Source organism: Oryx dammah, unplaced genomic scaffold (assembly GCF_014754425.2).
Source record: "Oryx dammah isolate SB20612 unplaced genomic scaffold, SCBI_Odam_1.1 HiC_scaffold_11, whole genome shotgun sequence".
Classification (NCBI taxonomy): domain Eukaryota; kingdom Metazoa; phylum Chordata; class Mammalia; order Artiodactyla; family Bovidae; genus Oryx; species Oryx dammah.
In genome coordinates, this window is record NW_024070195.1 from 37,181,216 (window position 1) to 37,204,423 (window position 23,208).

At 41.8% G+C, this 23,208-nt stretch overlaps 1 protein-coding gene across 3 annotated transcripts in view; it reads left to right on the forward strand.

Annotated features, from left to right (window-relative positions):
- The first annotated feature begins 1,974 nt into the window (after window positions 1-1,974).
- KIF6 (kinesin family member 6) overlaps window positions 1,975-23,208 on the forward strand; it is a 430,349-nt gene continuing 409,115 nt past the window's right edge. For all 3 annotated transcript variants that reach the window (XM_040249763.1, XM_040249761.1, XM_040249762.1), the window contains exons 1-3: window positions 1,975-2,136; window positions 6,574-6,683; window positions 17,148-17,222. In XM_040249763.1, coding sequence (XP_040105697.1) covers window positions 2,071-2,136; window positions 6,574-6,683; window positions 17,148-17,222 — 251 coding nt within the window. In that variant the 5' untranslated portion in view covers window positions 1,975-2,070. The remainder of the gene's footprint in view (window positions 2,137-6,573; window positions 6,684-17,147; window positions 17,223-23,208) is intronic.

Below are 23,208 nucleotides of genomic sequence, written 5' to 3' on the forward strand. Positions count from 1 at the left end.
GCTATTTTTAATTTTAGTCATTCTGACAAGCATGTAGCAATATCTCACTGTGGTTTTTTAACATGTGTCATCTTGGTGCATACATACTGAAAAACTTTTCATGGGTTAACAGTGTCTTTTGAATACTCCATCTTTTCTTTTTCTTATTTTCTTATTTACTTCTTTTCCAGATTTCAGTTCAGTTCAGTTCAGTAGCTCAGTCATGTCCGACTCTCTGCAACCTCATGAATTGCAGCATGCCAGGCCTCCCTGTCCATCACCAACTCCCGGAGTTCACTCAAACTCACATCCATCGAGTCAGTGATGCTATCCAGCCATCTCATCTCTGTCGTCCCCTTTTCCTCTTGCCCCCAATCCCTCCCAGCATCAGTCTTTTCCAATGAGTCAACTCTTCCCATGAGGTGGCCAAAGTACTGGAGTTTCAGCTTTAGCATCATTCCTTCCAAAGAACACCCAGGTCTGGTCTCCTTTAGAATGGACTGGTTGGATCTCCTTGCAGTCCAAGGGACTCTCAAGAGTCTTCTCCAACACCACAGTTCAAAAGCATCAATTCTTTGGCACTCAGCCTTCTTCACAGTCCAACTCTCACATCCATACATGACCACTGGAAAAACCATATTTACTGAGATACAATTGACATATAAGCTTAAAGTATATGATGTGATAATTTGATCATGTATATATTATGAAATGATTATCACAATAAAGCCAGTCAGCAACTCTATCACCTCACATAATTTTTTCTTAAAGAACATTTAAGATTTACTGTCTTAGCAAATATATAACCAAAGTTGCCATGCTGTACGCTAAGTCCCCAGAAATTATAACTGGAGCTTTTTACCCTTTGGGCAGTATTTCCCTATTTCCCCCACTTCCTGGCCTCTGGAAACCACCATTCTACTCTCCGTTTCTATGAGTCCAACTCTTCTAGATTCCACATGTAAGTGAGACCATACAGTATTTGTCTTTTCCAACCTATTTCACCAAGCATAATACCCTCCAGTTCCATCCATGTTGTTAAAATGGCAGGATGTCCTTATTTTTTTTGGCAGAATAATGTATATACCATTATAGATATAAAACATAATATATAAAATAATATTCATATATATATATCTATATCACATTTTATTTTGTCCATCCATTAGTGGGCATTTAGATTGGTTCCATATCTTGGTTAATATTTCTGGTGCATTTGGGAGTGCAACTATCTCTCTGATTTCAATTCTTTTGTATATATTCCCAGGAGTGGAATTGCTGAATCACACGGCAGTTCTATTTTTCATTTCTTAAGGCCTATACACACTGTTTTCCATAGTGACTGTACCAACTCACATTCCCACCAACAGTGCACACCAGAGCCCATCCTTTCACGACAGGGCTATTGCGTAAAAAATAGTCCCCCTTCCTCCAATTTTCAGTTCAGTTCAGTTCAGTCGCTCAGTCGTGTCCGACTCTTTGGCCTCTTCCAAAACAGAACTAGATAAGGTGCCCTTCCACAAGACTCGGTCTTACCCCTCTTAACCTGTGATTTCCCATTAAAACTCTGTCTCCTTCATCAGACCCTAATCTTCAAGGGGGCACAGGAAGATTTTGCTTAGCTCAGAATCCCCAGACAGTACATTGCTGTCACAAATCAAGTGCCATCTTTTCAATGAATGAATAATAAAAACCAGAACGACTTCAGTGCTAAAAAGAGGTGTTGGCAGAGAGAAAGAATGGATTAAAGAACGGGCAAGACATAACGACTGTCATCCCATTAACCACTCTCCAGGTCAGCTTTGGCCCTAAGCCAGGTGCCAGACCTGATCACGCGCACGCGCAGCTCTCTCTGCGTGGCCCCGCCCCGTCCTCGGCCCCGCCCCAGCCCTCAATCCCTCCCTCCGGGCCTTCCCACCTGTCAGCAACCAATTAGGGAGAGGAGGCAGTCCTAGTTGACGCGGTGCTCCATGGGTAGTGTCCCTAGTTACTGTTGCCAAGGCTACGGCATGCCTGAGGCGACGCGAGTCAGAAGTTTCGGGAGCCAGTGCCTGAGAGAGGTCAAGGGTCAGTGCAAGAGCCGAGGAGGAGATGGTGAAGCAGACGATCCAAATTTTCGCCAGGGTGAAGCCCACTGTCCGGAAGCAGCAACAAGGGGTACGGGTCGGAGCAGCACGGGCGCCGGCGCGGCGGGACCTCTCAGGCCGGGGGCGGGGCGGCACGCGAGGGTCCCCGGCCCGGGTGAGGGGCTCGGCGCCCGGCGCGGGATGCCGCCAGGCGTCCAGCACACTCGGTTCTGGCACCCGAGCAGCCCACAGACGTCAACACTTTGCTTTCAGGGCGCGCGGACAGACAGACACCCAGTCCATTTCCACCCGACACAGACCTGCGGGCCCCGATTAACCTGCACAGAACCACCTGTGTACTCCGGGACACACGTGTCCACGTAGCTGCAGACCCATGCACGCACATGTACATCTGCGTGTATGCGTGATCATAGACTAGCCTCAGCTGTGCGCCCTTATTGCACTTTTCTCGAAAACAGTGATGCAGCTCTGCCCTCCCAGGTGCATTCAAACCTCTGTTTCACCCTCGGACAAAACGTGCAAGCCAGAGATACGTGTCTACACACTCTAAGATGATACGGATGATAGATACAGATAGAGACACACAAAACCTACACGGTGGTTCTTACGCAGTGGGCCCTTAGAGTTTTTTGACTATATTGTCATTCTGGACATAAACGTCGACATACACTCCTTGCAGATGTAAACAGGTATTTATGCAACTTACACAAAGAATATACAAACTTTTTATTCTGAAAACATTAACAGCATTTACTAGGCATTTCCTCCAGGATGCTAAGCTCAGAAGTGTACAAAGAAGGCTAAGGCATGATCCTACTCTGAGCAGAAATACTTTGAATGCTCCTCAGGTGTCTCAAAATATTGTTTTCTTTCCGTGGGAAGGACTTAGATCCTTTGTCTGCATTATCCCTGAATCTCATGAAAACCCTGCAAGGCTGATGTTTTCCTCATTTTATAGATGAGGAAGCTGAGTCTCAGACAGGTTAAATAATTTGGCTCAGCCAGCCACCTGGTGAGTGGCAGAACCCTGATTTTAATTAAGGATTTTTTTTTATTCCAAAGCTTTTGGTACAAAACTTTTCTGCCTCAGAAAATAAGGATACAGGCAAGGGCCATCTGAGTCATATTCATGAGTCTCTGGAATGGGTATATTTTTTAACAATATTTTATCTCTACTCCATATCTACAAAGAGTGTATATATACATGTAACAACATTTGCTGTTGTCTAGTTATTAAGTCGTGACTCCTTTGCGACCCCATGGACTGTATCCCACCAGGCTCTTCTCTCCATGGGATTGTCCAGACACGAATACTGGAGTGTGTTGCTATTTCCTTCTCCAGGGGATCTTCCTGACCCAGGGATCAAACTAGTATCTCTGTCTCCTGCATTGGCAGGTGGTTCTTCACCACTGAGCCACCTGGGAAGCCCATGTAACATCATGTAAAGTGAAAGTCACTCAGTCATGTCTGACTCTTTACGACCCCATGGACTATAGAGTCCATGGAATTCTCCAGGAAAGAATACTGAAATGGGTAGCTTTTCCCTTCTCCAGGGGATTATCCCAACCCAGGGATCCAACCCAGGAATCGACTCCCGCATTGCAGGTGGATTTTTTACCAGCTGAGCCACAAGGGAAGTCCATGTAACATCATAGCAGCTCATAATTTAGGATTTGCCTCATGTAAATTTTTGTATTTGAAACAAGGAGAATATAGTGTCTGGTCATTGTTTTCATCTTCAGTCTTTTCGTTCATGGAATACAGTTAGGAAAAGAAGCATGAAAACACTCTAAGTGTGGCATTTTAAAAATTTAAGGAATATAGAGTATGGAAAGCAACCATTGAGTATCCCCATTTCTTCTCCTCTTGCATTCACTTACAAGGTTTTTAAAGTACATCGCATATAAAAATTGCCCCCACATCCACATTTTCCCCCACACCCACCCTCAGATTCTTAGCTAAAAATACTGAACCTGTCTATATTGACTCAGCAGTCAGAAACAAGTGCTTGGATGTGATCATGTGACAGGATGGGTAGAGGTGGGGCTTGGGGGGGCAGTGGGTTGATAGAGAACATTGGATTTAACTTGAACTTCTTTCCTTAAAGTACAATGTTTGTATTTTTTAAATGTGCTTTCTTTTGCATTTCTTCCGTGAAATTCTATGGAGTGTCTTGTTTGCTACTCCAGGAAATATTTTTAGGTATCATATTGTACTTTCATAATGCCAGATTCTTACTGAGTTACGACATTATGCCATTTACAGAAAAATCAGAGAACACAGATTAACAAGTTTTGAATTAGTGTATCCCTACCTTTCCTTAAGCTTCCCTGGTGGCTCAGAGGTTAAAGCGTCTGCCTCCAATGTGGGAGACCCGGGTTCGATCCCTGGGTTGGGAAGATCCCCTGGAGAAGGAAATGGCAATCCACTCCAGTATTCTTGCCTGGATAATCCCATGGACGGAGAAGCCTAGTAGGTTACAGTCCACGGGGTCGCAAAGAGTCGGACACGACTGAGAGACTTCACCTTACCTTACCCTTTCCTTAGAAATCCCACTGTTGGCACCCTGTACTTTTGCTCCCAAAAATTGTGTGGTGGTTTCTCTGATTAGATATACTCCTTGTAGCATTAAACTAAGAGTGACTCAAAGGTTTGTTTTTTTTTTTTTGCTCATTTTGTGGCTCTGTTACTTCATTAATCATACCCCCTGAGACACTATAAATTAAATGATGATAATTTATAGATTAATATATTAAAAGATACATCAGATGACCCTCTATGATAATTTTAACAGTAGCAGTGCTTTTCATTTGCATAGTGCTTTGTATATTTTGAAATATCTTCATAGTCATCCTTGCATTGGTCTAATTGTCTCCTATTAAAGAATAGTTCCATCTCAAATACTTTTATGACTAACAGTAGAAAGCCAATCTATTAGACTAAACAGGTTTTCTTGTTGTGGGTTTTTCTTAATGCCTCAAAGAATGGCTTAATGAGAGGAGTGGAAAGTCACTGTTCCTACTCTGTTAATAGTTATTGGCCCTTTTTGTCTTCTGAGTACTGTTACAGGTTTTTAAAAAATGTATGACATCCCTCACTCCTGTACGCTTTTTTTGTCTTACTCACCCTTTTCACTCACCTGTCTAACCATTAACCTTTAAAAAAAAAAAACAATGTAGTGCCCTATAGAATGTAATTTTTAAATGTCTCTTGAGAAAATCTAACCAGAAAGCCTTGGACCTGATGCCATAACTTTCTATGAATAATTTTATTTTACAGCATGACTTTTCTTACATGAATTCCTCACAGTTTAAATGAGAGAGCTCAATAAAAATCTGCTTAGGAAAATTATTCAGACTTTCTGGAGATTTAGGTAGGCTTTTTACTTGTTTCAGAATATGACTTTCCCCCCATAATCAAGCATCTAAATGGGTCTTAAACGGGAAGTATTGCTTGTTAGAAAAATTTTATTTCTTGGTGAAAGACAAGAAGTCTTTTTTAAAAACTTCTAAACCTAATGACTAACATTTTTTATGGTGCATTACAAAATGCTTCCATTTCCATGACATCATTTGATCCCCACAGCAATCTTGTAATGGAGGCAATTCTGTTTTCTTCATCTTACGTATGTACTGAGATGCTAAAAGTGGTGACTGGTCACACAGCTGGTAAACTGAGATCAGTGTTAGACCCACGTCTTTGGACATCAAATTGTAGACTTCTGTTTATTCTCTATGATCTGTTTATAGGCTGGACTCTTGCTTTTCCTGGCCAATAAATAAAGGGGTAGATAACCAAGAAGAGAATCAGAATATTACAGTTGTAAAGGGGGTTGGTTAAGACCCTTCATTTCCCTATCTGCTTAAAGAGGTTAAGTGATTTCTCTCAGGTCATTTTCTAATTAGTGGCTGAGCTGGGAGGAGAACCTAAAAAATGACATCAAAGACATGAATTACATGTGTCTTTTGAAACCACATGTCTTTTATCAAATGCTTAAATGTCTCATGGAAACTCAGCTTCTTTGAACATAATTTGCATTAGGGCATTCTTGTGAGCTCTCTGAGAAGGCTCAGACCCAGGCCTTTCATCTCTGTGTCTAGCATTTTGTAAATGCTGAGAAATGCTTATTGGCTGTAGTAAAATGTTAATTTCTGGTCCATAATTCCAAAGCAATACTTAGATAATATGTTGTTGTCAGGGCTATTATTTTCTCACCAGTGGAGACAGACACTCAAATACTCAAATTTTGAGTATTAGATCATTCAAAGAGGATCTGACCTTTGATCAGGCATTGATTTAGGTTTCACTTTTTGTTCATCTCCATATATTTGTTTGACTGTGCACAGAGTTTAAACAGGAAAATTATCCAAGTTGTGCTGTGTTATGACTTTTTATCTGAAAAGTACAGTCTTTAAAATACTATTACAATGCATGTCATAAAACATGGTCATTGTTCAAGTCATAATTTTATCATTTTATATTCATTTGCTGTTTTCATATTTGCAGATTTATTCCATAGATGAAGATGAAAAATTAACACCTAGCTTGGAAATCATCTTACCTCGTGATTTGGCAGATGGATTTGTGAATAATAAGCGAGAAAGCTACAGATTTAAGTAAGCTTTCCTTTTTTCATCTTCAGTTCTATTTTACTGTTGAAGTAACTCTTGTCCTGCTTTAATATCCACTGTGAAATCATTGGTATCATTTCTTGGGGAGAATGTAGTACAGTTCTCTGTCTTATCTAGTAAATAGAATTCAAGTTGTCTTTTCACTGCTGTGCCCAGAATTAAAAAGGCGGTATATTTCTGTATCCAACAGGATATCCTAAGATCCTACCCTTTTTTTTTTTTATTACGTCTGTTTATCAAGTGTTATCTTTTTTCCTTCTTGGCCCACTTATAGGACATTCAATGCATGACTAAAATTTATTAAAGATGACAACTTAAGGAGCAATCTGTATGCTGAATAGGTGAGCTTTCTTAATAGCCTAAAAGGTATAGTGACCTCATATGTGCATATGTACACTCTGTACCTGTACTGTCTGTTGTGCCAGCCACTCGCCATGGGTAGCTCTCAAGCACTTGAAATGGAGCTGGTCTGAATTGAGATGTGCTGTGAGTATGAGACATATCAAGGGTTTTTGAAAGATTACTAAGAAATAAAGAATATAAAAAAGCTCAATAATTCTTTTCATATTAATTACACAGTAGTGTGATAAAATGTTGAATATATTGTGCTGAAATATATTATTAAATTTAATTTCACCTGTTTCATTTCAGTTAAACAATGTGGCTAGTAAAAATTTTTAATTATATATATGCTCAGATTTATGGGTTGCATTTTATTTCTCTGGCACAGTGTTGAACTGCAAGATTCAAGCAACATTCAGCCACTCCTGGATTGTCATCAGTGCCTTTGGTCCAAATACTCTCCTAGTAGGCAGGCCTTAAATTTGGAGATTATGGCTGTTCCACACTGTCTTTATTCTGCAGATGGCATAATTTCTTTTAATCGACACTTTTAATTTCTGGAAAAGTTTGAGCTCAAGTTAAACCCATATTTAATCTCTGGGCCAAATGAGAAGGGAATGGCTACCCACTCCAGTATTCTTGCCTGGAAAATTTCATGGACAGAGGAGCCTGGAGGGCTACAATCCATAGCATCACAATCAGTCAGAGGCGACTGAGCGACTATGTGTGGTCCTGCTGAAGGCGTCCTAATTGCTCTCTTGTGTTCCTCTCTAAGCTGTTCTGCATGGGCCTTAATGTGAGACTGTTCCTGCCCTTGCCCATGGGTAGAAACACCTCAGATATATTTTTGTGTTTCTCTCTCTCCCTGCTTATTCCTCCTCCCTCCTCGTTGTGATGAAGATGACGACGACTTTGTCTCATAAAGACTCTCTTTGGTCTTCACAGCTTTCCCCCTTATGTCTATCATGGATATCTCTCCCGCCACCTCCACCCCATCTTTGTCTTGTGTCTCCTTTTACACTAAGCACAGCAGAATGACTAGCCCATGGTTGCATGGCGAGGTAGGTCTAACCTTGTCTTTGTGGCTCCTCATTGCCTTCTATTCTGTCCATTAAGGAGTAGCCTTATAATACACGACTTACTTTTCTGAAGGTGGCATTCTCCCACTGCTCTAAGCATGCTACATACCTTACTAGCTATGACTTAATGACCACTGGGCTAGGCCTGTCTCCACAAAGCCACAATTTCCTAAAATATTGTGTTCAGCTCGATTCTGTTTGATTGCTAAGAAACAATTGGCCATGTTCCTATCTTTTGGCCATTTCCAAAGTATGCTGTATGTTATGCAAATATAAACAGTATATTTGCACATGTGCTTATTGAAAAAGTGCTGTTTGCTTATTTTTAAGTCTCTTGATCATTCTTTCTAAACCTCTGAATTAAAAATCTTTATTTGATGTAATAAAGTAAGATTTATTTTCATAGAAAGATATCTGATTACATTGCTGAATGAATTAAATTCCGTTACAAATACAGAGTGTGTAGTATGATCCATATACATGAAATAAGATTAAATTTAGAAAAGTGAAATAAAGGGATTTTTATTCTTCATGAGCTTCCCAACATCCATTGAGCTTTCCAATTTCCATTATGTTATCTGCACAAGTCAGAGAATAGGAATAGCTTTCAATTTGTATCACCTATCAGTTCTGTTCAGTTCAGTCACTGAGCCTTGTCCAACTCTTGCGACCTCATGAATCGCAGCATGCAAGGCCTTCCTGTCCATCACCAACTCCCGGAGATAACTCAGACTCACGTCCATGAGTCAGCAATGCCATCCAGCCATCTCATCCTCTGTCATCCCCTTCTCCTCCTGCCCAATCCCTCCCAGCATCAGAGTCTTTTCCAATAAGTCAACTCTTTGCATGAGGTGGCCAAAGTAGTGGAGTTTCAGCTTTAGCATCATTCCTTCCAAAGAAATCCCAAGGCTGATCTCCTTCAGAACAAACTGGTTGGATCTCCTTGCAGTCCAAGGAACTCTCGAGTCTTCTCCAGCACCACAGTTCAAAAGCATCAATTCTTTGGTGCTCAGCTTTCTTCACAGTCCAAATCTCACATCCATACATCACCATGGAAAAACCATAGCCTTGACTAGATGGACCTTTGTTGGCAAAGTAATGTCACTGCTATTCAATATGCTATCTAGGTTGGTCATAACTTTTCTTCTGAGGAGTAAGTGTCTTTTAATTTCATGGCTGCAGTCACCATCTGCAGTGATTTTGGAGCCCCCAAAAATAAAGTCTGACACTGTTTCCACTGTTACCCCATCTATTTCCCATGAAGTGATGGGACCAGATGCCATGATCTTTGTTTTCTGAATGTTGAGTGTTAAACCAACTTTTTCACTCTCCACTTTCACTTTCATCAAGAGGCTTTTTAGTTCCTCTTTACTTTCTGCCATAAGGGTGGTGTCATCTGCATATCTGAGGTGATTGATATTTCTCCTGGCAGTCTTGATTCCAGCTTGTGTTTCTTCCAGTCAGGCGTTTTTCCTGATGTACTCTGCACAGAAGTTAAATAAGCAGGGTGACAATAAACAGCCTTGACATACTCCTTTTTCCTACTTGGAACCAGTCTTTTGTTCCATGTCCAGTTCTAACTGTTGCTTCCTGACCTGCATACAAATTTCTCAAGAGGCAAGTCAGGTGGTCTGGTATTCCCATCTCTTTCAGAATTTTCCACAGTTTATTGTGATCCACACAGTCAAAGGCTTTGGCATAGTCAATAAAGCAGAAATAGATGTTTTTCTGGAACTCTCTTACTTTTTTGATGATCCAGCAGATGTTGGCAATTTGATCTCTGGTTCCTCTTCCTTTTCTAAAACCAGCTTGAACATCTGGGAGTTCATGGTTCACGTATTGCTGAAGCCTGGCTTGGAGAATTTTGAGCATTACTTTACTAGCATGTGAGATGAGTGCAATTGTGCAGTAGTTTGAGCATTGCCTTTCTTTGGGAATGGAATGAAAACTGAACTTTTCCAGTCCTGTGGCCACTGCTGAGTTTTCCAAATTTGTTGTCAATTTGAGTGCAGCACTTTCACAGCATCATCCTTCAGGATTTGAAACAGCTCCACTGGAATTCCATCACCTCCACTAGCTTTGTTCATAGTGATGCTTTCTAAGGCCCACTTGACTTCACATTCCAGGATGTCTGGCTCTAGGTAAGCAATCACGCCATTGTGATTATCTGGGTCGTGAAGATCTTTTTGTATAGTTCTTCTGTGTATTCTTGCCACCTCTTCTTAATATCTTCTGCTTCTGTTAGGTCCATACCATTTCTGTCCTTTATCGAGCCCATCTTTGCATGAAATGCTCCCTTGGTATCTCTAATTTTCTTGAAGAGATCTCTAGTCTTTCCCATTCTGTTGTTTTCCTCTATTTCTTTGCATTGATCTCTGAGGAAGGCTTTCTTATCTCTTCTTGCTATTCTTTGGAACTCTGCATTCAGATGCTTATATCTTTCCTTTTCTCCTTTGTTTTTCACCTCTCTTCTTTTCACAGCTATTTGTAAGGTCTCCCCAGACAGCCATTTTGCTTTATTGCATTTCTTTTCCATGGGGATGGTCTTGATCCCTGTCTCCTGTACAGTATCACGAACCTCATTCCATAGTTCATCAGGCATTCTCTCTATCAGATCTAGGCCCTTAAATCTATTTCTCACTTCCACTGTATAATCATAAGGGATTTGATTTAGGTCATACCTGAATGGTCTAGCGGTTTTCCCTACTTTCTTCAATTTAAATCTGAATTTGGCAAAAAGGAGTTCATGATCTAAGCCACAGTCAGCTCCTGGTCTTGTTTTTGTTGACTGTATAGAGCTTCTCCATCTTTGGCTGCAAAGAATATAATCAATCTGATTTCAGTGTTGACCATCTGGTGATGTCCATGTGTAGAGTTTTCTCTTGTGTTTTTGGAAGAAGGTGTTTGCTATGACCAGTGTGTTCTCTTGGCAAAACTCTATTAGTCTTTGCCGTGCTTCATTCCGTATTTCAAGGCCAAATTTGCCTGTTACTCCAGGTGTTTTTTGACTTCCTACACTTGCATTCCAGTCCCCTATAATGAAAAGGACATCTTTTTTGGATGTTAGTTCTAAAAGGTCTTGTAGGTCTTCATAGAACCATTCAACTTCAGCTTCTTCAGCGTTACTGGTTGGGGCGTAGTCTTGGATTACTGTGATACTGAATGGTTTGCCTTGGAGACCAACAGAGATCATTCTGTCGTTTTTGAGATTGCATCCAAGTACTGCATTTCAGACTCTTTTGTTGATCATGATGGCTGCCCCATTTCTTCTGAGGGATTCCTGCCCACAGTAGGTGACATAATGGTCATCTGAATTAAATTCACCCATTCCAGTCCATTTTAGTTCACTGATTCCTAGAATGTCAACGTTCACTCTTGCCATCTCTTGTTTGACCACTTCTAATTTGCCTTGATTCATGGACCTGACATTCCAGGTTCCTATGCAATTTTGCTCTTTACAGCATCGGATCTTGCTTCTATCACCAGTCACATCCACAACTGGGTACTGATTTTGTTTTGGCTCCATCCCTTCATTATTTCTGGAGTTATTTCTCCACTGATCTCCAGTAGCATATTGGGCACCTACTGCCCTGGGGAGTTCCTCTTTCAGTATCCTGTCATTTTGCCTTTTCATACTGTTCATGGGGTTCTCAAGGCCAGAATACTGAAATGGTTTGCCATTCCCTTCTCCAGTGGACCACATTCTATCAGACCTCTCCACTATGACCTGCCCGTCCTGGGTGGCCTCACACGGAATGGCTTCGTTTCATTGAGTTAGACAAGGCTGTGGTCCTAGTGTGGTTAGATTGACTAGTTTTCTGTGAGTATGATTTCAGTGTGTCTGCCCTCTGATGCCGTCTTGGAACACCTACCATCTTACTTGGGTTTCTCTTACCTTGGACCTGGGGTATCTCTTCACGGCTGCTCCAGCAAAGCACAGCCGCTGCTCCTTACCTTGGCCGAGGGGTATCTCCTCATTGCCGCCCCTCCTGACCTTGCAGTTGCCGGCGGCTGCAACCGGCGCACTTAGTGCGGCCAACAGGAGCTACTCCACGTCCTAGGTCAGGGGCAGAAGCCGGGAGGACCCCATGCCCGAGGGGCGGCGGCCAAGAGGAGTTACCCCACGTCCGAGGTCAGGGGCAGTGGCCGAGAGTGCCAGGCTGTGACGGCTCAGGAACGGCCGAGCGGAGCTACCCTGCGTCCGAGTCCAGGGGCGGCGGCCGGGAGGAGCTACCCCACGTCCAATGAGCCATGGCCGCACGGGCGCAGGAGGGCCTAGAGGAGCTATCCCACGTGTCACCTATAGGATGATAGAAACAAAAAATATTGGCTTTAGTATTTTAAATAAAGAAATTAGTAAATTATGTATGTTCAGAGATAAAATATTTATGGATTTTAAAGGCTGTTTTCACCCAAGAAAATTCATGCAGTCAGTAAATCTTTATTACCCATCCACTGTGTGCTGTTTTAATGGCTGGGAATACAGCAAGGAATGCACCAGACTTCTGCTCTCAGGTGCTTGCATTTTAGTGGGAGAAGATGAACGGGCAGTGTGTGTATGTCAGAAAGTTTTGAGTGCTGTGGAGGAAAATACAGTAAGGAAAAGCGAATAAAGATTGCTGGGATGAGGGGCAGCAAACTGGAGGTGTGGCTGCAGTTTTTCACAGGGGCTTCAGGGAAGGTGAATGTTTTAACAGAAACTTGAAGGAGGTGAGGAAACAAGGCACTCTGCTGTATGAGGGATGGGGATTCCAGGATCAGGATAGAGCAAGAATGGAGTTCCTGGGATGGGAGAGTGCCTTGCTTGCTTGAAGAAGCACAAGGAATGTGTATGGCTAGAAGAGAGTGAGCAAGAGGGCTGGAGAGAGACGAAGGCTAAGGTGTAGCAGAGTGGCCAGGTCCTATGGAGCTTTTCCCGAAGCGCTCGGGGAAAGTAATGGAAGGTTGTGAACAGAAGAATGGACTAATTTCACTTATGTTTTAGCAGGGTCAGTCTTGCCAATGTGTAGATAATGGACTGTAATGGGGCCAAGGGACACCAGGCAAGAAATTATGGTTGCTTGGGGCCAGAGTAGTAGCGAGTGGAAATGTTAAGAAGTAATTGGGTTCTTCTGGGTGTATTTTGAAGGTCAGACTAGTAGAGTTTGCTGAAGGGTTGGATACAGAGTATAATGGAAAGAGAGGAGTCAAGCATATATTCTAAGATTTTGGACTGAACTTTGAAAAAAATGGAGTTGGCACTTACTAGGATGGAGAAGACCAGAAGAAGCCAGTTTGAGATGAGAAGAAATCAGCATGTACCACATTTGAAATGGAGAGTAGGAAAACTTACACCATCTTCCAATCCCAAAGAAGGACAATGCCAGAGAATCTTCAAACTACCGCACAATTGCACTCATCTCACTCGCTAGCAAAGTAATGCTCAAAATTCTCCAAGCCAGGCTTCAACAGTATGTGAACCAAGAACTTCCAGATGTACAAGCTGGATTTAGAAAAGGCAGAGGAACCAGAGATCAAATTGCCAATGTCCGTTGGCCCATAGAAAAAGCTAGAGAATTCCAGAAAACCATCTGCTTCTGCTTCATTGGCTATGCTAAAGCCTTTGACTGTGTAGATCACAACAAACTGTGGAAAATTCTTAAAGAGAAGGGAATACCGTACCACCTTACCTGCCTCCTGAGAAACCTGTATGTAGGTCAAGAAGCAACAGTAAGAACTGGACATGGACAATGGACTGGTTCAAATCGGGAAAGGAGTATGTCAAGGCTCTTTGTCCCCCTGCTTATTTAACTTATATGCATAGTACATCATGCAAAATGCTGGGCTGGATGAAGCACAAGCTGGAATCAAGATTGTGGGGAGAAATATCAGTAACTTCAGATATGCAGATGATACCACCTTTATGGCAGAAAGTGAAGAGGAATTAAGAGCTTCTTGATGAAGGAAGGTGAAAGAGGAGAGTGAAAAAGCTGGCTTAAAACTCAACATTAAAAAAATGAAGATCATGGCATCTTGTCCTATCACTTCATGGCAAATAGATGGGGAAACAATGGAAACAGTGACAGGATTTATTTTCTTGGGCTCCAAAATCGCTGCAGATGGTGACTGTAGCCATGAAATTAAAAGATGCTTACTCCTTGAAAGAAAAGCTATGACAAACCTATTAAAAAGCAGAGACATTACTTTGCCTACAAAGGTCCATATAGTCAAAGCTATGGTTTTTCCAGTAGTCATGTATGAATGTGAGAGCTGGCCAATAAAAAAGGCTGAGCACTTTTTTATTGACGTTTTAAAACTGTGGTGCTGGAGAAAACTCTTGGGAGTCCCTTGGACAGCAAGGAGATCAAACCAGTCACCCCTAAGGGAAATCAACCCTGAATATTCATTGGAAGGACTGATGCTGAAGCTGAGGCTCCAAAACTTTGGCTACCTGTTACAAAGAGCAGGCTCAGTGAAAAAGACCCTAATGTTACGAAAGATTGATGGCAGGAAAAGGGGACAACAGAGGATGAAATGGTGAACGGCATGACCTACTCAATGGACACTAGTTTGAGCAAGCTCTGGGAGATAGTGAAGGATAGGGAAGCCTGGTGTGCTACAGTCTATATGCAGTCTAACATGACTTCCTAATAAATTAAAGGACCTGCTTGGAATCAGGAAACTTAAGTTATGTCTCAAGGCACACTATAAGTCAGCTCCAGGACCAAGAGTAAATTGCTTTACCTCTCCAAGTCTCAGTTTCTTCTTCTGGAAAGGATTAGATTAAACCTCTTAAACTCTATGATTTTATTTTGCTTTTTAGTGGCTTTCAGAAGACAGCTGATCATAATGAGTTTCCAGATTATTGTACAACTCTGTTATATAAAATAAGATGTTTCAGAGTGATTATATTTGATGTTTAATGCACAATGTATGATTTATTGAGCCTCCTCCCATCTCTTTGGTTTACACAGTGGTAGATGTCATTCCCCTTCAGGAAATGAGGTTGTGTATCTGTGTTAGTCTCTCAGTCGTGTCTGACTCTTTGCAACTCCATGGACTGTGTAGCCCACCAGGCTCCTCTGTCCATGGAATTCTCCAGGCAAGAATACTGAAGTGGGTAGCCGTTCCCTTCTCTAGGGGGATCTTCCCGACCCAGGGATCAAACCCAGGTTCCCTGCATTGCAGGTAGATTGTTTACCATCTGAGGCACCAGGGAAGTGTAAGGAAGTAGGGCTGGGAATGACTAATTCATTTACTCAGTCATCACCAACTTGGTAAAAGAGTCAAAACAGCCTCAGAAGCATCGTCATCACCGAAAAGCGCTACGGGTCCATGCTCAGACATCAGAGTGGGCAGTTCTCCAAAGAGCACTTGAGCAGCCGCATTATCTCAATATTCATATCTGAAGCCCTCAAACACCTTTGGGGTCTTGAGGAGTGTTCTGACAGACTCAGTAAATATTGCTAAATTATAATCCTGTCTGCTAAATGAGTACCCAGAGTGCCTTACAATCTCTCTTTATATACAGTTTCATTATTTGCTTCTTCAAAAGGGTGGTTGTTATGCTATAGGAATCTTTTGAAATGAATGTTGTTGAAAGACAGTGAAATTCATTCCATTTTATATTTTCAACCCAGCTCTAGACATCCTTCTGAACTCCTTAGTAGTGAAAACAAACCTACATTTCATGTCATCTCTACTTTAATTGAACTTGTGCCCAATTCATTTGTGTGGGCAGACACACACACCACTTTGAAAGCTGCTTAGGACGTGTATGTTTCAAAGGCTTTGCTCTAAAATCCTCCCCCTCCCAATTTTTATTTCGAAAACTTTTAAATATGCAGCAGAAGTGGAGGAATAATGCAATCAAATCTCCTCTACCCTTTGTGGGAGAGTCACCAATTATTAACGTTTTGCCCTGTCCACTTATATTCTCTCTCTCTCTGTCTCTCCGCCTTCTTCTTGCCTTTTCCCTGCCTTTTCCCCGCTTCGCACCTTTCCTTCCCCCGTTTGTCTTGCTGTCTCTCTCTTCATGATGTTTGAAATGGGGGCCATACTTGCTGGCAGTGAGTAGACACACTGTGTAAGGATGGGTTGTGCGTCTTCTCGGGGCTTCCCTGGTGGCTCAGATGGTGAAGGATCCGCCTGCCATGCGGGAGACCTGGGGTCAGTCCCTGGGTTGGGAAGATCCCCTGGAGGAGGGCGTGGCAACCCACTCGAGTATTCTTGCCTGGAGAATCCCCATGGACAGAAGAGCCTGGCAGGCTACAGGCCATGGGGTCGCAGAGTCAGACACAGCTAAGCGACTAAGCACAGCACAGCACAGTGTGTCTCCTCCAAGTGTTTGGTAGTGCTTGTGATCCTGTCCTAAGCTAAGTTAGGTGCCATTGCAATAAGGGTGCAGGGGACACCATCCTATCTCCCCAGTCCCCTAGCTGTGCCAGTCAGATCAAGATATCCTTTACAGTACAGCTCTATTTTAACTTACTGTTTGACTTTTGACTTTGAGCAACAAAATGAAATAAACTATCTTGAGAATTAAGTAGCTGATCCTTGGATGCAGTAATTAATGGAAAATAAACTTCAATTCAAAACATTATAACTAAGTTCAATAATCATGCATTTCACAGCTGCGTCTTTTTCTTGCAGGTCAGACATCAGAAGTTCTTTGGCTGTTTACGTCCTGTTCTTGGGTTTCCATTTCATGCACTTAATCTCGATCTGAATTTGATGCCAATTGCAGACACTGTCCCTCTTGAGAGCTAAAAAACACACAGTTTATTATTTGGTTCAAAGCTGCTGCAGTTTTTCAGAGGGATTTATTGTGCAGATCTTGTCAAAGCAATACTGTTTACCCACCATTTGTATACAGGGGTACAAGAGCTCAGTGTGTTTGGGGCTACAGGGCAAACATTGTGTTAGGTTAGGTAAGCCTAGTGATGTAAATATGGGGTAATTTACAGAGCTTTTAGGAGGAAAAAAATGGATTAATCCAATAGTATTTGAAGGCTCAGCTTTTAAATAATTACTGTTTTCACATTTGCAGATTTCAAAGGATTTTTGATCAGGATGCAAAGCAGGAGACCATTTTTGAAAACATTGCCAAACCAGTTGCTGAGAGGTAGGATTTCCTATATTTTGTTCAGTGGGTTAGTGGTTTTTCATCTTGCCTTCAATTCTCAGATAATTGTGGTAATGCGCTTCAGTCTATCAATTATATACTCAGGCTGCAGGGCATGTGATGATGGTAGCGCTAATACTTTCTCTTCTTACAGCTTGTTTGTTTTAGATTTAGGTACTGAGCCTCAAAACAAACCGGTGAGACGGACAGAATGGCTATTACTACTCCCATTTTGAAAGATATGTAAATCTCTGAGGATTGGAGAGACTAAGTAGCACTGTTCAGGGTTGGTAAGCTAGTGGTGGCAGAGTCCTAGATGGTTGTCTAGCTGTTAACTCCAGTACTGTTTGCTCAGTACAGTATTTCACGCCTGTGGTTAGACGGATGAAGGACAGTGACACCTGGGAGGCCGAATTCTGATTGACCCAACTCTGCTGCTGCTGCTGCTAAGTCGCTTCAGTCATGTCCAAGTCTGTGCAACCCCATAGACAGCAGCCCACCAGGCTTCCCTGTCCCTGGGATTCTCCAGGCAAGAACACTGGAGTGGGTTGCCATTTCCTTCTCCAATGCATGAAGGTAAAAAGAGAAAGTGAAGTAGCTCAGTCATGTCTGACTCTTAGCGACCCCATGGACTGCAGCCTACCAGGCTCCTCCATCCATAGGATTCTCCAGGCAAGAGTGCTGGAGTGGGATGCCATTGCCTTTTCCAGACCCAACTCTACCTCAGGGTAATAACTCTATTTCAAAACTTGGCTCTTCACTTAGGTCCCTCTTGTTTCTGCATATCCAGGTAGTTCTGGGCTGCTGACTACTAAAACCAGACTCACCTGAGAATACAGAATCCTGAATAAATCAGAGTGCCATTTTATTAATATATGTTGGTGAGGTCTCCTTGGTACTAGATGCTCAAGTCCTTAGATAAGCACCTTCGCCTATAGGGAGTCTACATGGGAAACTACTACTAATAAGGTGGCTTTCTGCTCCTGAAATCATTGGGTGATTTTAATGATCTAAGTATCCCTAGATACTTCTATCTTTATGACTAGAATGAAAAATACATCTGCTGAACAGACTCGTTTTTCAAGTCTACTGATCAGTGCATTCTCAACCACAACCTTGCTGAAAATGTATCAACACATATTGTCTCCTAAGTACCTGTTTCATGAATACTACTCAAACCATGCCCTTCTCTCTCTCTCCGCCCCCCACCTTTATCGAGATATAATTGACATATGACATTGTGTAAGTTTAAGGTATATGTGTTGCTTTAACACATTTATAAATGATACCACCAAAATGATTATCACCATAGTATCAGCTACCATGTCCATCTCATCACGTAGTTCCCATTTCTTTGTGCTAAGAACATTTCAGATTTGCTCTCGTAGCAACATTTAAGTATTTGGTCCATATAAGAGTATTATTAGCTACAGTCACCATACTGTCCATTAGATCCCTGACCTTAAGCCCTTCTCTTTTTATACTGTCTTCCATCACAGTTGGTAAGATATAATTGAATAGGCTTAAGCTATTTTAGTTGTAGTCACAATCCAGTAGCATCTCTCCAGACTAAATTCAGGTCTCCTTGACTGGGTGTCACAAATTTCTAAAATTCTGTTCTTTTTAGTAATGTTCCAGGTTGTGTCATTTTTCAGATAGCTCATCTCATGTGTTTTATTTTGTGATGTCCCAGAGTCATATGGGGACAGTTTGTGTTTCCTCGATTTCTATTTATTCCCCCCATTACTGACCACCTCTCCCGTCTTGAGCCCACTTCCCACTCCGGCTCCTGCTGTGCCCTCTGCCTGGAATTCTCTTCCTTCAGAAATCTGCCTAGTTGCTTTCTGAGCTCTTTTGAGGCCTTTGCTCATGTCCCCTTCTCAGTCAGGCCATCTGTTCTTAGTACCCGACTTGAGTACCTGCATTCCCTGTCACCCTTCCCTATATGTTTGTTTTAGCATCTGACATACTATATAGTTTCCTTACTAGGTTTGTTTTTTTTTTTTTTTTTTTTTGCTTGTCAGCCTTCTACCAGAACAAAAGCTCCATGAAGGCTGGGGATTTATTTGTTTAGTTCACTGACTTGACAGAGATACCCGACTTGATGATGACAAGATCTCAAAAATAACAGGCAAGAGCTTTGTTATCCCTGATGCTCAAGTTGTTATCAAGGTTGCTCAAGTGAATTATATCATTTATCAATAGGAAACATTCCTCATTGTCCTTTTTAATACTTTTCTTCTTGTATCCCAATTTTCCTGAAACTGTTTTTGCTGGTTTTTTGTTTTTGTTTTTCCCCCTGTTGGGCTTTATCTAGTTTCTCTGTCTCAAGCTCTTCACTCAGCTGCCCTGTGTCATTTTGTTTTTAAATATAGGTCAGGTGAATAAAATATAGCTGACTTTTGCCTTTGTAGCCAAATTTAGAGTCCCTGATATTTAATTAATTACTTTAACCTATTTATGTTTATTATAGTTACTGTAATAGTGTTTGGAGCAATTCTTCTTCTCTATTTATTTTTTTTCCCCATTTATCATACTCTCTATTTTTTTCTTTTCTTGCTGTTTGTTTGTGCTCTTTGTTGTTTTTGCCGCTTTATTTTCTCGCTGAAGGTGTAAACACTTCTCTGTGATTTAATTCAGATATTTAAGCTCATCTGTGCTTTTTCTCAACATCTAAACTTCTTCCCTCTTGCTTGTCTGGCCCTCTTCTGCTCAGGCAGGGCCCTTAGCACACTTTCACTTTGCCTTTCCTACTCTCCTAGCAATTTAATTGTTGAGACCTACCTATAATTCCATTCTGGGTTGTTAATTATTTTCTTGATCAGCATTTACTTAAGCTTATCTGTAAGTTTTATTTGTTTCTTTGCTCATCACTGTTTCTTATACTTATGTCTGTTTCTTGGGTTCTCTTTTAGTCTTGCTGGTAATCATCATTAACAATTTTTTAGAGAGAGCTCAAGACTGAGGAGCTTTCTGAAGCTTTCATTCTCCTTCACAGTTAAATGACCATTTGGCCAGGTATAGAATTCTAGGTTAAAAAATAATTTCTCTCATCACTGTGAAGACATTGCTTCATTGTCTCCTTGTATGCAGTGTTGCTGAAGAGATGCCAGGGTCTATCTGGACCTTATTTCTTCCTAGGAATTATGCTTTTGTCCTAGATGTTTTTGGATTTTTTTTTTCTTTTTGTATTCTCTGTCACCTCCCTTTTAAATTCTTAACTTTTACAATTTTATTTTTTCATTTGTAGGAAATGAAAAAATAAGTCTATTCTTGTTTATTGGTGTGATGTCCTTTCTCCTTCCGAGGAAAATTAGCATCTCTTCTTGGAAACACTGCCTTTTCTTTCTACATGTAGTTTCTCTATGTGAATGTTCTTCTGTTGTAGACTTGGTGCCTTGCTTTTTCCCTACAGAATTTTCTCAGACTTTTGGTGATTCTCAGGGGTGGGCTCACCTCTGTGAGTTGCAAGGGCCATCGTCTATTTGGGAACACGGTTTCTGTTCTCCATAGTGTGTGGGCTGTGGGCAGGGTGTTCCTGAGCGGGTCTGCTGGGTGTGAGAATGCTGTTTTCTCCTGGTTATTGCTTACCACCAGGGACTCTGGTCACTGTCAGTAATCCAGGCTCTTCCTCTGCTGGAAAGTGTTCTTCAACATTGGATGGACAGATGGAGGCAAACTCACACCTCTCTCTGATTCATCTGCAGAGGAGGGGGTCATTAAGCAAATTAACTCTGGACTAAGAACCGGGAGAATCACTGTTTTCATTGCCTTTAAATATGTCATATGCAGTATGTAAAACTTGAATTGTGTGACTCTGAAATGGTAAAATACAAGGTAACAATCAAATCTCATTTATATACAATATTTGTAATTACCCCCATAAATTGAAAAAAAAATTAAAGAATTGTTTAACTTGGCAGTCCTGGTGAATGGAATCTGTGCCACTTTAGATGTTAAATGGAAATGCCTGCTCCTGATGAAGATTAGTCTCCAGGAACAAATTCCCAGCATAAATCCAGTTCATCTCTACCATCCCTTTAAAGCTTCTCTATTGGGCTAACTCATTGTAGCTTAATTCTGGTTACTGTGTGCAACTGGAGCTAAATAAAATTAATCACATTTCTTTCCAAAATTCTGTAATTCAAGAATCTTACTATTTTTAGACATGCCTTTTCCTACTTAATTCAAATCAGTAATATGACTCATGACTGCAGAATTGTGGGACTGTTGGTGAGAATTTGTAAAGCTTTAAACTTGTATCTTTGTGGTTATTTGCTGTTTAGCAGTCTCCACTAGGAAGCACATCCTGCCTCTTCTAAACAGTGATTTTTCTGAAATATATCCTTTGTTGTTTAGTGACAGATTAAAAACTATGTTCTGTCATATTAATTTTGCTCACTGGTTTTGGAATAACTTTTTGGAAAGATAAAATTTAGGAAGTCCACAGATGTGTTTAATGTGTGCTATTGAACCATAGAAAAGACTCTCTAGCTTTATTTGATACGTTGCCTGGGGTTATGCTTCTCAGACTGGAGTGTATCGATATTGGGAGTGTGTGGCACTTTACGAGGGGATACTTGAAGCCGCAGACTGAGCACGGCACATCATTCTGCAGTGTGAATTTCACTTAAAGATTGACTCAGAAAACTTTGAGGTCTAGACTTTTGGAGGTTTTATCACATGCACTCATAAATCTGCAGAATCCCAGTGTTCCAGCCAATCTTATGTTATACTTAAAAGCTTCAGATGTAGGAAATTTGTTTTAGGTACAGTGAGTGCTTTAGGAAAAAATTGGAGATTTAGAGAAGAACATGGTTGGACTGAAATGAATAGGGTGCACATTGCCAGGAGGACGGGTTGTGACAAAGATGTAGGTAGGTCCCCACAGTGGGCCCCACAGGACAGGTAAAGCCTCTGCATTGCAACAAGGCAGCCAGGTTGGTTTTGGAAATCTGCTGTGAACCACTGCTTTTCAACCTTTGATTTCACGATATCAAGGGCAGCCTGTCAATTTATGAGAAGAAGAGCATGAGGGGAAAAGAAAGCTCCCAGGGTCACGACCTCAGGGAGAATGTCTGTCCACCTGTGCTCTGACTGGGTGGGAGGCCAGGGCTTGGTTGAGGCGTTTCCTCCCAGAGCAGGTAGTCCCACCCTCCCATGGGGCCAGGGCCAGGCCCATCAGGGCTCGCATCTGTGCCCTAGAAAACAGGCCTGGCTGGTGACACTGTGGGTCATATCACTCGCCCAGTTCCTGCAGCGCAAGCAGTGCACATAGATCCTGCACCTTCAAGACAAGAGAAGCAGAACGGGAGACAAGGAGGGCCACAGAAGAGTACTTAATATAAATGTCATTGGCCAGCTATTCACCTCCATGTACTCATGCTTCTACTTGGGCTCAAAAAAATGTTGCAACAAGTAGAATAATCACATTCTGGCCTCAGCCCTGTGATAACTCATTGTGTGACTCTGGGTCAGGCATGTCCCTTCTGAACCAGTTCTCCCATATGAAAAAGGTAAACCAAGTCTACCAGGTTCTGAGGATGCAAAGAAGCAATGCCTGTGAGTGGACTTTGTGAACATCAGTGCCCTGTTCCCTCTAAGGGTTGAAAAGTTAGAAATCTTCATTATTTCTGGCACTTTAAAACTGCCCACTCACTTCTGTCTCCAGACGAAGGTGAAGTCGATGTACTTCCCTATAAGTCTCTTCCTTGTTGTTTTTGTTGCTAAGTTGCATTCGACTCTTTTGGAACCCTGCGGACTGTAGCCCACCAGGCTCCTCTGTCCCTGGAATTCCCCAGGTAAGAATACTGCAGTGGTTGCCATTTCCTTCTCCAGGGGATCTTCCTGACCCAGGGATCAAACCTGCATCTCCTGCAATCCTCTTACTAAGTACTGCTAAAAACTCTGGGCATTGTATTTAAAAGAACATAAACGGTAGAGATAAAAGAGTAGACTGGTGAGGGGGCCTCGGGACTTAAAGGCA